We start from the raw sequence: 16449 nt of genomic DNA, 5'->3' as shown, positions 1-16449 counted from the left end.
CATATACCCAAAGACAGAGAATAAAAATTTGTGTTCATCTGTAATAAAGTGTTTCCTTCCACGTGTCAGCTACTTATTGCCCCAGTGTCTGAGTTTCAATAGCCACGACAGCCGTGGTAGACTTTACTCCTTCATTGCTGCTCACACCAGCTTTCTTTGTGTCATCCACATGGCATAAAAGTCTTTGATGTCTCACTCCTATACCACCCTCATGGAATGGGAGGACTAACAGTAACAACAGCCCTGGAAAAGGGAATGGCTATGACAAGGCACTTCATATTTTTTTCAAACAAAATATGCTATCCATTCCCAAACCTCCCGTTGTCTGATGATTGTTTTAAATTTTTTGTCATTGTAATTTTGATGGATGATTTATGTCTTTCATGAGATGATGAGACAGGAAGACGTTTCTTTTTTGCTTTGTTTCCTCTCTCAGTGTCAAAATGAGGGGTTTGGGGTTTGTTGTTTTTTGGTTTTTTTAATATGTCCTGGATGATCCCAGTTTATTAAATTTAAAATTACTGTAAATGTAAAATACAGTAAAATAAAGACACTGAGATTTCAAATTCAGCATATTATTGGTATGGAAATACCTTTTATCTAGTACTTAATGGGTGCTAATCTGCACTACTTCCATGAGATTTAGATTTATGCCAATGTAGTCAATAACCAGGCAGGAGTCAGTGATCATTGGCATGTAGCATGTGAAGTATTTAGGTCACAGGATTTTGCAGCATTATATTCTTGGAATAAAAACCTAAGTGGGATAACAATGATAGACGAGAATGCAATCTTTGTCAAGAGGTAACGAGCAGTTTTTGTGGCTTCAGGGCCAGATTAAAGGGCTGATAACCGAGACATCCTTGCCTGGTGTTCCTGCCATTTTAATAGGTCTGAAAATAAGGCTGTTACATAAAAGTGACATGACTGCTCTCATTTCAATTGTTAGCCACAGGAAATAGTCACTTAAATATTTGGTCTTCATAAACCTAAAAATAGTTTTATGGAACTAGAATTTGCTAACTTTTTTTATTTTTCCTCCTAAATATATTGAAATGCTAGTACAGGCCTTTCTGTGTCCAAGCCTACTGACAACAGGTTCGTTTTTCCAACTTGTCTTTTGTGAACATCCTGGAAGTAGTCCATGGACCCCCATGGATTCCCAGCTGACAAGTGAGAAAATGTTTCTAGAGCAAATACTAAATCGAGTTTATTTTAACATATCATAGCATAAAATTGTAAAGCATGGCTCTAGTGCTTGGTACTGACTTAAACACCATAAAGTGTTCTTTTATTTTCATTATTTTTCTCCCATTTTTCTAAGCTGAATCTTCACAGAATTATTTTTAATGGCTGTGGGTTTTTTTGTTAACTGTTGAGCTTTTCTTTTTATTCTGAGCCTTAAGGCAGTTTTCATTCCAAGTGGTCTAAGGCATCTATGTGTTTCTGAGCAACTGGGATAAAAGGTGCAAGCTGTGGGTGCAGAGGGGGTGCTTCTACCCTGAGTCTGCTAGCCAGCTTGCAAAGACAGTGCAGTGAATGCATTTATGTATGCAGATGCTTGGAGATTTTTAAGCTAGAGTATGCTTCCTTTGCCTTTGATTTGAGAGGATGCTTGTGTCCTGCCCGAGTTCCACCAGACTCATTTGTACTGAAACAGGCTGAACTGAGGCAAGGGGCTCTGCTCAGAGAGGCTGCAAAGCATCTTCCTCAGGTGGAGCTTGATGACTGATCTGAATGCATTTGGAATTCACTGTACCATGTATTTCTCCCTATAGTAAATATCATACTGGTTCTATAAGACTGTTATAGTATATAGTATATAGCGATATAGATAAGGAACAGTTTGCTTATTCTGATGGAGCTGTGCCATCCACAGTACTAGATATTAAATAATGTTTCACATTGTATTCTTTGCATCACCAGAATAAAATACAACAGATGCTCAAATTCCTGTGTTGCCAAAAGCAACTTCCATTGTTGGGAAATTCCTGCATGTAGATACTAATTTATTTTTTTTCCCAACTTAGTATTGGGTAATATTCATTGCCTCTGATGCCTTTTGAATATTGTATGCCTTTTCTATACTCACAGCCAGCCACCTGCATTTCCTTTTAAAAAAGTTTTATTTTTTCCTGCCTGATAATGAGGGGTGGTCTGTTTTGTACCATGATTGTGTGTGAAAGCAAAATAGGGTGAAGTAGCCTGGTCCATTGTGGCAGCTGGATCAAGAGCAGGATATTTGTCATGTGACAGGGAGTTGTTTTCCTATACGGAAACAGTCTCAGCTGTGTCTTAATTACAATACCACCTATTCACCTATTAAGGTACTTCATGACTTCCTTTGGAGACATCTTTTAAAGGAATTAGATTGTTTGATAGTGACCAGACATCATCTTGAATTTCTGCTTTGGACTGCAGCCAGTTCCAGGCAGACCGTGTGAACTAAGAGCAGCAGAATCAGAGCAGTTCTTTGTAAGCTTATCTTAATAACAGGGCACATCTTCCCCCCTGTATATCCCCCACGTAAGAGTGGCCATAGGAGGAGTATGCTTTGACTAAAAATCATGTGTGTTTTCTTTTTCTCTGTAGAGGAGAACTACAGGGGTAATACTGTTCTACTTCAGAGCTGTTCAGGGAAGCGTTAGGTACCCCCCATGCTAAGATCTTTTACTCTGAAATGCACTAATAATCAGGATGGCCTTTCTGCTTTTCATAAAGAATATTTTTTTATTGTAGATCAGACTGATGTGCAGTGTTTTGCTGTGAAGAAGCTTTAAACAGGAATCTGCAGCCAGGAAAAAATCCTAAAAAGAAATCACAAATGTCTTCCACAATAATTTTAGACCTCTGGGGAGACGTCTGGGGGAAAAGTTGCCATGTAAAGTCAGATGTGAGTCTTTGCATATAGAAGTTATCCCATTCACAGCTTGGAGAAAAAGAAAGCTTTTCCTTTAGGAAAGCTACAGTGAATGTAGGCTGGAATAAAAGGGGCAGTCAATGTCATGCAATAATAAGTAAATTGGAAACCTTTGGGACTCAGGGAAGCAGAATTGAGTGCTTATATGAGATACTGAATAGATAAATTTTGATATAGCATTTTGTTATTTAAGGTTTTTTTACTTAAAAGTTCATTTATAACTGTAATATTTTCTTCAAAATTCATGACAAACAGGTGTCAACAGAAGTGCTGGTTATAGTAGTAGGAGTAATAGTGGCAGGTACCTTCTCAGCCATCCAAGATACCTGGCTCTCCCAAGGAAGTTTATTCTCTGTTAAGAAAGTGCAAGCTGAAGTAGAGGAAGACAATTCTTAGTCTTTCTAAGCCTGAATTGTCAATTTTAAACGTGACTGATACCTTGTTCTGTTGAGCTCATTTTAACAGAATCTCTCTTTAGTGGGGAAATACTTGCAGATATAGAAATGTGGTGATAATCACAGGTAACCAGATTTTTAGCATGTTGAAAATGCAGTTAAATTTTAGGAGAGTTGTGTTCATTTAGGAATCGGAGCATGATGCTGCTTGATCTGGCTGAAAATGTCATAATCCTTAATCAATAGCACTGTCTTAAAAACATTTGTAGTCAGTTGTTCATTCTAATTATGACTTGAGAGTTTCATGAGGTTTGGCTTGATTAAACTCTGAGATAGTTTTTGATACATGCTTTTGTTCCTTCTCATCTGAGATCAAATGAACGGACTTAATGTGATAGCCTATAGATTTGTATATTTGAGATCCTGACAGAGGGCTTCAGTCCTGGGATTTGCTTCTTGTTACAGTGGCTCTGCAGAGTATATTTGCAAATCCTATTTATTCATTCGTGCATTTAATGAGATGAAGTGTGGTTTTCATTGTGCAGCCTTGGAATGTTTTTTGGTTTGTTTTGTAATGCTGTAATTTTTACAAATTTCTGTAACAACTTAGATGAATGCGTGGCGTAAACCGAAAGTACAAACTTCAGTGTACCACCATCAACTCAGAAAATAGAACTGAACATGAAGAGACTGCTGCACTGGAGAACTGTTTTCTTTTTAACCATTCCCTCTTATCTGTTTTCCAGAGAGCAGATTTGACCTCTGATAAAGATTTATACCTTGACAACAGCTCTGTTGAAGAAGCATCAGGCGTCTATCCAATTGATGATGATGATTATTCTTCTGGGTCAGGTTCAGGTGAGACAACGTGCCACAAACTGATTTTTAAAAGTGTAAGAAGTAATTCAATTATTTGAGGGAAATCTGTGCAGTTGTGCTTTATAAGCTGGAGATGGTACTTTCGGTGACTGTTGTGAGTGCTTTGCTATTTACAGAGCACTGGGCACCTCTGTGGGCCAGGTTTGAAGTATTAATTTTCTGCTTTTTTCTCTTACTCCTTAGTTGCACCATTTCACTATGTTACTTTCTCTCTGCTGGCTCTCTCCATTCCCTCTGATTTCTGTGTCGATCTCACAGGAGTTTAGAAATAAGGATTAGAGAAGGCTTAGCTCTCCCATAACGTAATACTAATTTAGCACTCTGTTAGAAAATATAGCAGCAGCATTCTTGTTTTCTCTTATATGCAGTCAGGTTCACATAAACATAGTGTCCATTCCTCTTCTGTTGCTGTTCTTCTACATTTAGAAATCTAGATACTGCCAAAATTGTGAGTTTTCTCTGAGGAAATTATATCCATATTGTGAATAAAGAAATTCTTAAATACAACGTACTGAGTTCTCAGACTTCAACACTCATTAGAGACATGTAGCTAGCTCAAAATTTTTCAAAAAAAGTGTCAATGAAACCTCCTTAATCATTCTTCTTTGAAAGTCTCTTTGAGGAGTATCTTCTGGACTAGCTTGAAGACTCCAAATGTCAAAAGCTGGATGCAGGATTTTATTGTAGTTCTGGAAAAGACATTTGCTTATTGTCATCAGTATTTGCCGAGCTGTAGTGGGAATCCCATTTATTTTCCAAGTGTGTTAATTACATGTTTGTCATTGTACTTTTATTTTAATATGTCTTAATGCTTATATATAATTTGTGTACTTTCAAACAATGAGCCCTTTTTCTAGTGTCTTGTCTATGTTATCTGTAAGGCACATGTGAGAATTTTCAGATGGACTTTTGTTTTTCTTTTCTGCAGACATCTGATTGTGTTACCAGGCAAATCCAGGACCATCATCATTCATATCTGGGTGATGTCCTGTGTTTTGGAGGTCCTCTGTTGGGGCAATTTGACATCCCAGCGTGATCAGAGGCTTAATTAGACCTCCCTGAGATAGACTTATTTGAGGCGAAATTTAATATTTAATTTGAAAAAAATATATTGGTGAATCGATGATTTCATTCAGTTCCCATGACTAAGGGCTATTCTGATCCCCAGATGCTGGTGACTTGGTAATTTTCAGAAAAGGAAATAGGTTGACAATAAATAGTTGTATGTAGAATGGTCTAGTGTAGTTTTTTTCCATCCCTCTGTGGTGTTTGGCTGTTTCTAATATGGACTGCTGAAAATTCAGACCTGCTTTTGAAGTGGAAAAGACTACACAAGAACTGGCTTCAGATCTTATTAACCCAGGATTCAACAAAGGAAGTGTAGGGTCCTGCACCTGGGGAGGAATAACCCCAAGTACAAGCACAGGCTGGGCATTGACCCAGCCCTGCAGAGAAGGACCTGGGAGTTTTGGTGGATGACAAGCTGACCATGAGCCAGCAGTGCCCTCATGGCCAGAAGCACCAAAGGTATCCTGGGGTGCATCAGGAAAAGTGGCCAACAGGTCGAGGGATGTGATCCTGTCCCTCTGCCCGGCCCTAGTGAGGCCACATCTGGAGTGCTGTGTCCAGTTCTGGGCTCCTCAGTACAAGAAAGACAAGGAGCTACTGGAGAGGGTCAGCAGAGGGGCACAAAGATGATGAGGGGTCTGGAGCATCTCTAAAAGGAGAGACTGGGGGAGCTGGGCTTGAGAGGGGATCTCATCAACACCTATAAATACCTCAAAGGAAGGTGCCAAGAGGATGGTGCCAGACTCTTTTCAGTGCTGCCCAGTGACAGGACAAGGAGCAGTGGCAATAAACTAGAACACCTCAACAGGTTGAAGAAGTTCTTGAGACCGAGGGAAACAGAGCACTGGCACAGGCTGCCCAGGGAAGTTGTAGGTGTCCCTCTCTGGAGACACTCAAATCCCACATGGATGGACATATTCCTTTGTAATTTGCTCTAGGTGACCCTGCCTTGGTGGAGGGCTTGGGCTGGATGATCTCCAGAGATCCAGACCTAACAATTCTGTGACTCTTGTAAAAGTGAAGCCTAAAATACAGAAGCTACTTCTAGACATCACCAACACTAACATCTTGTCTTTCTCTTGTTTCTTTTCCTGTGCTCAGCCTTGAGCCATGGGTGGAAGTTGGAGTGCACTTCTGCTGGCTCTGGCAATCTCCGTTTCTTTCCTACAAGAAAAGGAAAGTCACATTGTAGACTGAGACAAGCTGGGTGCCCCTGCAAAGAGCTCATGTGACAGTATACCCAGATCTAATATTTATGAACCAAGCAAAAAGTCTTTAGTTCAGGGAAGCAAAGTAGCATTCTTTCCACCCTACTCCACCTATACTTACTGTTCTCTGTTTCCTGTTGAAAGTGTCCTGCAGATGTACCATTGATCAATGTTTCTCATATTATCTTCAGTCTCTCTCTCTTTACTTGATACTCAGTGATGTAATGTAATGTTTCTAGCAGGAAGAGCCTTCCCACTTAAGAGTGGTTTTCTTGCTATGTAGCAAGCATAGTCCAAGCAGACAGATCCAAGATGACAACATTGCTGACTCCTTTCTTTGCTGTGAAAATTGTTAGCTGCCACCAGGCCTGTGGAGATAAACAGGAATTGTCAGAACCACCATTAATGCCCTTGCAGGTCCTCAAGCAGCATTAACATGGACAAATGTCACTGTAGGCCTGACACGTTTCAAACTAGAAATTGGCTGAGGGCTTTTTATAAGGAGTAGCAAAGGTGATGGTGTTAGTTTTTTTTCTTTTCTTTCCTTTCATAGCCTTTTTTTTTAGTGTACATTCAGCTACTGTTGTGCATTTGCCCAAGTGTTGAATCTGAATCCATGGGTCAACAATTTCCAGAGAAGCTGTGCCTGCCTTCTGATTGATCATATATCAATAGTAGAATATCCATAGTGATTTAATTAGTCCATTGTTTCCTTCTTGTAGTCTCCATCTCTGAGGAGATGCTTCAGTTTATCATCACTCTTTTTAGCACTGGTGTTTTATATACCACAATAATAAAAAGTAAAAATATTTTCCCAGCCTATATACAACTTGAAATGCTTTTATAACTATTGTTACTTTTTCATCTGGCATGAAAGATTTTAATAGAGCCTTGGTCTTGGAGATAAATGAAAGTAGCTGCTAAGCAGCATGACTACCCATTACGTTAAGGAGAGCTACCATCTCTGTCAGATTTATCTGTAAGTTCTTCGAAAAACCGTCTTCTCTAAAATGACACATGGTAATATATATCAGAAAATGATGCAAATTTTTCCTTCCCCTTCTTTTCTTGCCCAGCCTAATATTTCTCAGTCAGTAGCAGCTTGAGTTGAGAACACTGGCTCAGGATGAACCATGTGTCTACTGACACTGTGACTGCAGACTGTTCCGGTGCAGACTGTGGTGGGGTTGGAGCTACTTCAAGAAACACAAGAGCAGATCTGCTTTGGCTCTTGACCAAGGGGGAAGCTGATGTTATGCTCCAAGGCCAGCAGACCGTTTGGGAGTCCTGTGGCAGCAGGGTGTGAGGCTTGGGGACGGGGGGTGATGTGGCTGGGGGACTGTGTCATGGTCTTGGGGACACTGTGGGGCACAGGAGCTAGCATGGGTCCAGCGCTGGCACGGGCTGCTTCTGGCCTGTATGGCAGTGCGCCTGGAAGTCACACCTCTCCTGCTGTGCTTCCCCTCCATGGTGCAGGCAACACAGCAAGGGTTCATTTTCCATGTACTATGGTCCCACTGATAGGTGCCTTTCAGATTGTCTTGGAGCAGGAACTTCTGTCAACTGCTAAACCAGCCCCAAACATGCTTCATGACATTGATTGCCTGGTTCTCCAGGTCTTCTGACATAAAAAACTACTGTGATTCTGTTTGAAAGTGTGTTTTTGATGCACTGGACAGAATCTTATACTTCAGTATAGTTAGGGCTATTATTCTTAATCCTCCCTCAGGTTTTGTTGGTTTCTTTGTTTTTTCTTCCTTGTGTGAGAGCTAGCAGAGATGTGGCATCCTTGCACTGTCTCAATTTATTTCAGCTGCAGTTAGAATTATAGGTACAGAATTATGTTTACAGTGTCATCTCTGGATGCCTAACACTATGTTGATTAAGGGTTGCATTGGGGACTGTTCAGTGAATGGAGGTGAGATAAGTGAGCTAAAAATATTTAATTTTGGTGTGTGTCACATTGCTGATAGAGACGGAAGGTGTGAAAGAGATGGTGGTGGTGTGTGTGTGCCCACCTGATCACTAATTTGCTTGTGGTGGTGGTACTCCCAGAGTGTGATGTGCAACAGCAGACAAATAAGATGCCAAAAGATAGGGTGAAGTGATTGGATTTTTTGATAGGAGGTGTTAATCACTGGCTGCTTTGCAAGTCAGAGTGCTAACTACTGTGGGCTTTTTCCTACAAAAAATTCTACTATCTATACAGTAATTTCTACTTTCTGTGCAGTAAAATCTTGCTTTCCTGACAAGTTTCCTCAAGCACTAGGAGTGTTAAAAAGTATTCACATTCCCGTTATCCAAGGATGGTTAATAGGCACATTACTGAGAGGGTTATATTAGATATTTCTGATACTACAGCACAATTTAGTGTTATTTTGACCACTACGGGGACAGCAGTTGGACATCCTGGAGAAGTTACAGTGGATAAAAGACGGTGTGTGGTGGTTGAGAGCTCTCAGCTCTACCAAAGAGATGGCTTATGGGTTTAACTACGGGGGTTTTTAGGGTGCCCTCAGTAAGAGGGACTCAAGGCAGTGAATAGTCAGCACTATAACCCAAGCTGACCAAATCCAGCTACAAAAACAGTGATATTTTCCAGAGGAAGAATTAAGTTCTTCTACTCCAGCCATTTCACAGTATTCCTCTTAACAACCTACTTGGAAGTCACGCTCATGACACTGTAGGCTTTTTCTTTCCAGTCTTATTTGGATTTGGTGATGCTCTTTTTTCTGCTTTCTAGGGAGCATGATACTATGTGAAATATGTTCTAGTATAATATGAAACTATGTGTTGCTGTGTTCTGGAGAGGACTAGTGAGTGGATTTTCTGGTCCCTCATTCCTGTTTACAGGTAATTCAAAAAATACTACTGTCAGTTTAGCAAGGGAGGTGTCTTCTCCTTGTTTAGATCTATCCCATGCCAAGCAGAGACCTGTTTAGATAAAGGTGATTAGAAAGCAGGAACCATGGGGGATGTGTCTTAGCAGGTACCCAAATCAGGCCTAAATGATAGTTGCTTCAACATTTTGGGGATTGTGAGAATTCCTCTGAAGCTGTATGGAAGAAGAGCTGGGTACCTTTGGTGCAAATCTAGTGACTAGTCCAGGGATTAGATAAGTTGCCCATTTATTGAGAGAATGTGGGTCTGCATCCTCCTTAGCCAAAGAGTTCAGACTGTAATCTCTCCATTATGTCTGGCAGACACGGCTGTTGCCTGAAGCAAAGGTGGCATTTAAGGATTTGGAGGAGCAGTTGTGATTAAGTGGGACTTTTCATTCCATAAAAAGAAGAAAATACATTTCTGTACTCAGAAGATGTGTTTTATCAGATCTCTAATCTGATAATCAATTTTAATTTCCTTGCCTGTGAAAGCTTTGTGTAATATGGAGGAACTTCACAAGGTAAAGTAGGTTGAGCTATACAGTGAGCCATTATTTCTCAAAGAAAACTCTTGAGTCAAAGCCAGAAAAATTTTCCTCTTGGATGCCTTTCCACACCTCTGTTTTGAAGCAGGATGTCAACTTTTTGATCTTTGAGTTGCATTTCAGGAAAATACCTGATTCTTGTTGTGAGGTCTTCATTCTAGAAGTTGTGCTGTAATTTTGGTATCTCTGAAAGTTTTTTCCCCTGTATTATTCTGTGCCAGTATCTTTTTTTAATTATTCTAAATTTTCTTTTCTACCATTCAGAAATTGTTTTAGTTTTTTGTCGTGTTAAATGCCAAATTTATGTAATTCTTGATCATGACTTCAAAACATTATTACTGTGCTCATATTTTCAGCCTGTCTTCTTTCTTTAAAAAAACAGATTAAAAATCAGTTTGGAATGAGTGAGTCATACTATTCTGTTGTAGGAGCGTTTTATTTGTTAGGAACTATTCTTATGCACATTTGCTAGATTTATTACCCAAGGGTTACTTGGGTAACCGATGCCTGTAACGAGCAGAACACATTCAGATTCCTAAGGAGTGGTCCAAGAATGGTCAATTCTTTTTTCCTCTTTCAGGCATTGCTAATAATTCAGTCTCTTTCCTGTGTCTTCTTCCTTTCACTATCACTAAAGGATATTTATTAGAGATGTCCATTACGTTATTCTAAAGGAGCCTTCATACTCCAGCAGGCCTTTGACTGTGGAGGAAATTAAATTTAAGGTAATCTTTAGGGAGTTTTTTGTCCTCTTACTCAGTTCAAAAGAAAAGGGCTTCTGAATTTTGTGGAGTTTAAAACCATGTGAATTCCTAGTGACTGAAATATAAAGTAGTAATAATCTTCCTGTAGATAGAAACTGCTTAGTTTTTCAGAATTCAACAGATGTGCTGTAGAAGAGAAATTTTGTTGTTGAAGCCCTGTGTGACAGGCAAAAACTGTTCAATGGTTTAAGTAAGGATAAAGAAGTGTATTGATTTATTTATGGTATGCAATTAACTAGCAATCACTGAACTGTACTTCTAGGCTTAATATCAACAGCACAACAGACAAGCACAATACCTACCGTTTATAAAATGGTAACAGGCTACTGTAAATTTCTAAATCACTTTCTGTAACTGATCCAATGTGTGCCATGTGCACACAGACACCTGTCTCACAGGCTATGGGCGTGTAAGCTCCCCTTATCTGAGTGTACCCAACCCTCTGTCCACACACCCTTGCCGTGGGAGACTTGGGTACCTCCATGTGGGCCTGGGGCCCCACCAGCACCTCCTGCCTCACCCAGGAGGAGACTCTGCACCCCAGGGTGTGGGTTCTAGGTGTCTCTGAGGAAGCTGGAGGTAGTTGCTGAGGGTACCCACAGTGTGGGTAGTGGCACTGTCAAGCTCAAGCAGAGACCCTAATGCAGTGGGATCTCATCAGAACCCATGGCACTTGGGTCTGCCCATGTCACACAGGCCTGATGGCTGCTGCTTTCTCTACAGACTTTTTGCCCCTATTACAAGTGTTAAAGCTCTTTTCATACCTCTTTTCAGGAAGGGTTCTTCCATTTGAAAAGTCATGGTAATTTCCTGGTTGCTGCTTATTCCAGCTGATGCACTCCCTTTTTCATGGGGTCACTTGGGGCAAGTATCCCCCTGACAGTTCAGGCTCACTGTTCGCACTCACATCTTTATCTTAGCAGGCATTGTCATCTAGGCCCCTTGCCTAGGGTGGGCTGTGCAACCACCTCTACCTTGGTGTCATAGTAAAAAATTTAATCGGTCTGAAAGAATTTCATGGGTCAATGAAATGTTACATTTTATCTCCAGGTGCTGAGGAAGATGAGGACAGTGCAGTGTTAACAACATCCAGAACAGTTCCAAAGTTACCAACAACTAGTGATGCATCCAGGGCTGAGACCACCACAGTGAAAATGCAGACCAAGGTGCCTGCACAAACAAAGGTGCGTGGCTGGAGGGAAAGACCATTTAAAATGATTCCACTGTACATTCTTGATGGTTTGATGTTAAATCTTCTATTTATATACATTAAAATGCACTCCCAAACTTCACTTACTACTACAGCCTGCTAAATGACTACAGAGCTGTTTGTTTTCATTCTTACTAGAAAGTCTGTATGGCAACATCTGGATTTCACATGAAAGAAAAGAAAGATGCAAAATAATGTATCATGGTACACTAGACAGTTTCTCAAGATATCTTCCAGTCTGAGTTGTACCTTTTCTACATTTCTGGAAGAGTTATTCAAAAATTCTGTGTGAAACTTCCCTTCTCAAAGGAGAATGCTATATGGTTTGGCTGTAGTTTGAATGGCAGGTTCCATTTAATATTTTAGTATTTCCTTCTGCCACCATAGATAATACTAAGTTACCCACAAAGATGTTCTGCATATAACATATCTGATGTGTTAATTTCGGAGTTGTTATTTCATTCAGAGGCTTTTATACTGGTAAACACAGGCAACATTAAGAGCTGTTTCCTAAATGTACTTTCAGAGGTTTTAAACTTATGGGCAGTGCTTTCATTTTGACATGATGATGACAAATAGATCCAATTACAATGTCTAGACCAGCTTTCTGTGCTCTAAAAGCTTCCTATGTGTTGTGTTGGCATTGTGCAGTATGTGTGTGGAGCCGCAGCTACGTGACTGCCCACAGCAGGCAGTGAATGTGCCAACTCGTGGTCTGCCCTCTCTGTAAGCAATGCTCAGTTTTCTTTTCTGTGCCACAGTCACCTGAAGAAATTGAGAAAGAAGAAAGGCCTGAGATGGATGCCAAGAAAAAGAGTGATGAGCCAGGGGATGATACTGATGTGCTCACTCAGAAGCATTCAGAAAACCTCTTCCAGAGAACAGAAGTTTTGGCAGGTGAGGCAGTGTTTGCCAAGGTCTGTCTCACCAGAAATAAAACAAAGAGGATCTTTGTATCAAATAATGCAAACTCAGCATTCGAGATTTCTTGGCAGATTGATGCTATTAAACACATTAGTACTAAGCACATTCATGGTGGGTAGCGAGTGGTTGATTTGATGAGAATAAATTGGGCATCTTGGGGAAATATTTAATAGCAAAGTCCGTTGCTAATTGATTTGATGCCCACAAGTTGAATGCTGCCGGCTGAGTATCTGGAGCTTTCACAGCTCGGAAAAGGAGTTGGAATTTGATTGATGCTTGTAATGAAGAAATGTATTTCTCACCCCCCAAGAGCACATTGCTGTCTGGTCCATCTGGTGCAGATAAGCAATGCTTGGGAGGAGCTCATGGCAGGTACGGGTGGGTGGAAAGGGATGGATAAGCACAATCCATTAGGGTACAGAGATCCCTTAAGATAAAGAGGGTCTATTTTTATGCATAATCCAGGGAGGTACAAGCTGGCCACCAATGTTTTCACTACCTGTGAGATTTTTTTTTTTTGGCCTAAGGAAAGTGTTTACAGGTATACATTCCCCCCATGAATTTGGAGGGGGAGTTGGGAGCCATGAAAGTCACATAGTTTTGGACCACATCTTCTTATGAGCATCAAAATGTGAAATAACCTTAAATCCACATGAGTGGAAGCATGTGGGTTTCCTCCTGAGGTCTGGTTGGGACTTGATACTTTTCACACACTCAAAAGTGCATTAAGTGTTCTCTCCTATTACTACTGATCAATAGGAAGTTTGTTTTAGTGTAGAGTCAGAGCAAAAACTGACAGAGAAAAGTAAAAGTCCATTTTTTAGCTAGGATAACAAAATCTTTTAGTTGAAAATGTAACTGTTGAAAAATTAGTTCTAAAGACAGCTTTATGCTTTGGCAGTACTAGTGGTCTTCCTAGCTGAGGTTTTGAAAAAAATAACTTTTTTAAAACTGGGTTGTTGGATCTCTGACTTTTAAGTGGAATATCATTTTAAATGATTGCCTTCATGAATGCAAACAAGCTTTCTGACAGTATATTTCAGGATACTAATAATGAAGACAGTTGCATAATGGGAGCCCTTTCCTGCAATTTGAAAATAATAGCAAACTCATTGTGTGAGATGAAAAAGTAGTATGGTGCTAAACTTGTTTTACTGGCATATTGTGAATCTCTGTTTCTTTGATTACAGCTGTTATTGCTGGCGGAGTTATTGGTTTTCTTTTTGCAATCTTCCTTATCCTGCTGCTGGTGTATCGCATGAGAAAGAAGGATGAAGGCAGTTACGACCTTGGTGAACGTAAACCATCGTGTGCTGCCTATCAAAAGGCACCAACTAAGGAGTTTTATGCATAAAATTCCTATTTAGTGTCTCTATTTATGAGATCACTGAACTTTTTTAAATAAAGCTTTTGCATAGAATAATGAAGTTTTTTTTTCATTAAAGAGCCGTTATGGCACCTTTATGATAAAACCCATTGTATTTAAAACTTTTCACATATTCATTTAAAAATGTAAAATTAAAACTTAACATTTGCAGTGTTCTGTGAATAACAGTGGCAAAGCATTGTTTTATAAAACCATTGATGTTCACTGAATGATTTTTAAAACTTTATGCATAAATATAAAATAATGAAAATTATTGTTTTTATCCTATGGTTCAATGAAAGTTGTTTAATTTTGGTCAGCATGTCTCAGATTGATCTTACAACTTAGTTTTTATTTCATTAATTTATCTGTTTCCAAAAAATGCCTTTTTGTAGTTGTCATGGTGCAATTTGTCTTCAGATAATTCAGATAACAGTAACTTTTAGTGTAAATGTAATTTTTCAGCTATGTAAACTTCAGCCTCCACTTTGTATAAATTTAAGTGTCAGAATATCAATTTTACACTTTGCATTGTTTCTCAGCATACCTGTAGCTTCAGTGAGATTTGTAACAGCAAATTAACGTGTAAAATTGGATTATTACTGCAAACTGTATAGTCGTATTCTTACTAAACAAATCTCCTGTAAGGAAGATTTGTAGTAAGCTACTGACAAACCTAAGCAAACCCAAAGACTCTAACAGTATTTTGAGAAGTTGCTGCAGATTTCTAAGGCCACTGTATTTGTTAATTATTTGCAATTTGAAGGTACAAGTAGAGGTTTAAATTTTTGTTCTTTAAAAATGCATTTAAGTTGTAAACGTCTTTAAAGCCTTTGAAGTGCCTATGATTATATGTGACTCGTTGCAGACTGGTGTTAGTGAGTATATAACAGTAAAAGAAAATGTTGGTATTTTATAAGCACAGACAATTCTAATGGTAACTTTTGTAGTCTTACATGGATAGACACAATTGTAATTTGGGAACATAAACACTACTGAATAAATCATGTGGCCTAATACTGAGAATTCTATTGTGATATACTTTTGTATGTTTTTCATTTTATGTCTATTTGCTTATGTTTTAATGTCACAGAGTACTTCTAGTAGATCTTAAAAAATCCAGACCAAAAAAAGAAAGGCTGTTGATCAGGGTGATCCTCACACTGGATTTATTGCTAAGGTGGCAGAGAGAAGTGGGAATGTTTAAGTCTTGCATCTGGTGTATTAGCTGTGGGACATTCGACTTTTGCATTATGTTTAATGGCAGGATTGACACGGGCCTGTTCTTCCTGCAAATGTTGTTTTCCCTACTGTAAAATTCAAAGGAGTACCCCAGTTCATTTACTGTGTGTATTTGTTTTTGATTTGCTGTTCGCGTTTGTTTTTTCCCCATCCCTTCGGAGAATTCTGGTTTATTCTGCTCAGACTCCAGCAGAAGAGTTGAGACAAGTGGAATATCTTCGTAAGAGAAGAAAGAAATATTCCCAGTAGAAGAGAGAAGTCTCTGTTGCTTAGAACTTAGATAGGTGCTGCATAGAGGGACACAGGGAGAAGATGCTAGTCTGCCTCCTTATATTATGCTTTGTAACAGACAAATGGCTTCGTCTTCTGCTCTGTTGACCTCCTCGTCTTTTACTTTTGAGATTCCCAAATACAGGTGTTCAGGATGTCAAGCTGAAGTGCTTTTCAGAAATGGCAATATATTGTAAATAAGATCTGGTAGCTCTTCAGATAAGAGTTGTGCAACTTGTATTTGTTGCTGTCCCAAGTTCAGTGGTCATTTAGGAACAAACAAATGCTATCCTGTGCTAAAATATTTAATATATTGCTTTTTACTTATACTGAACTGGCAAGTTTTTCAAAGCCATACAAGTTCAGCAAGTAAAAACAGGGTAAGAATTTAACAGGTATATCTTGTGCAATATTTAGTGAACTTCAATTAGTAAAATAACTGCTTGAAATAACTGTGCCAAGAAAAGAAAATTTCTGGCAAATGCTGTGCCACTGCTGTAAAATAAAGCATTTGTTAAAGTGCCAAAATAAAGTCTACTATGCCTAAACTAATACTTCATTTGTATAGTCTGACATCCAGTTTTTTGAAGCCCACTTTGCTTAAGGTAGTAGATCTGAATTTCTTTCTAGGGTGCAGTGAATATTGCTCTAAGTATAGCTATAAATATTAAACACCAGATAAACTGTCTTCTTCATAAGCAAATTGATAATAAGTAGCTGTTTTGATTTTATTTATGTGTGTTAGACTCTGCCTCTGTAACTACCATACAGGCCAC

At 39.2% G+C, this 16449-nt stretch overlaps 1 protein-coding gene across 1 annotated transcript in view; it reads left to right on the top strand.

Moving 5' to 3' along the window:
- SDC2 (syndecan 2) overlaps window positions 1–16232 on the top strand; it is a 59604-nt gene extending 43372 nt beyond the window's left edge. The window contains exons 2-5 of the mRNA XM_005517005.3: window positions 4062–4173; window positions 11712–11845; window positions 12633–12768; window positions 13986–16232. Of these exons, the coding sequence (XP_005517062.1) occupies window positions 4062–4173; window positions 11712–11845; window positions 12633–12768; window positions 13986–14149 (546 nt within the window). The 3' untranslated portion in view covers window positions 14150–16232. The remainder of the gene's footprint in view (window positions 1–4061; window positions 4174–11711; window positions 11846–12632; window positions 12769–13985) is intronic.
- The last annotated feature ends 217 nt before the right edge of the window (window positions 16233–16449 follow it).

The sequence above is a fragment of the Pseudopodoces humilis genome, chromosome 1 (assembly GCF_049639895.1).
Source record: "Pseudopodoces humilis isolate 2021_Gansu_Grassland_sample_001 chromosome 1, ASM4963989v1, whole genome shotgun sequence".
In the NCBI taxonomy this organism is placed as follows: domain Eukaryota; kingdom Metazoa; phylum Chordata; class Aves; order Passeriformes; family Paridae; genus Pseudopodoces; species Pseudopodoces humilis.
This window is presented reverse-complemented; position numbering and strand designations above follow the sequence as displayed.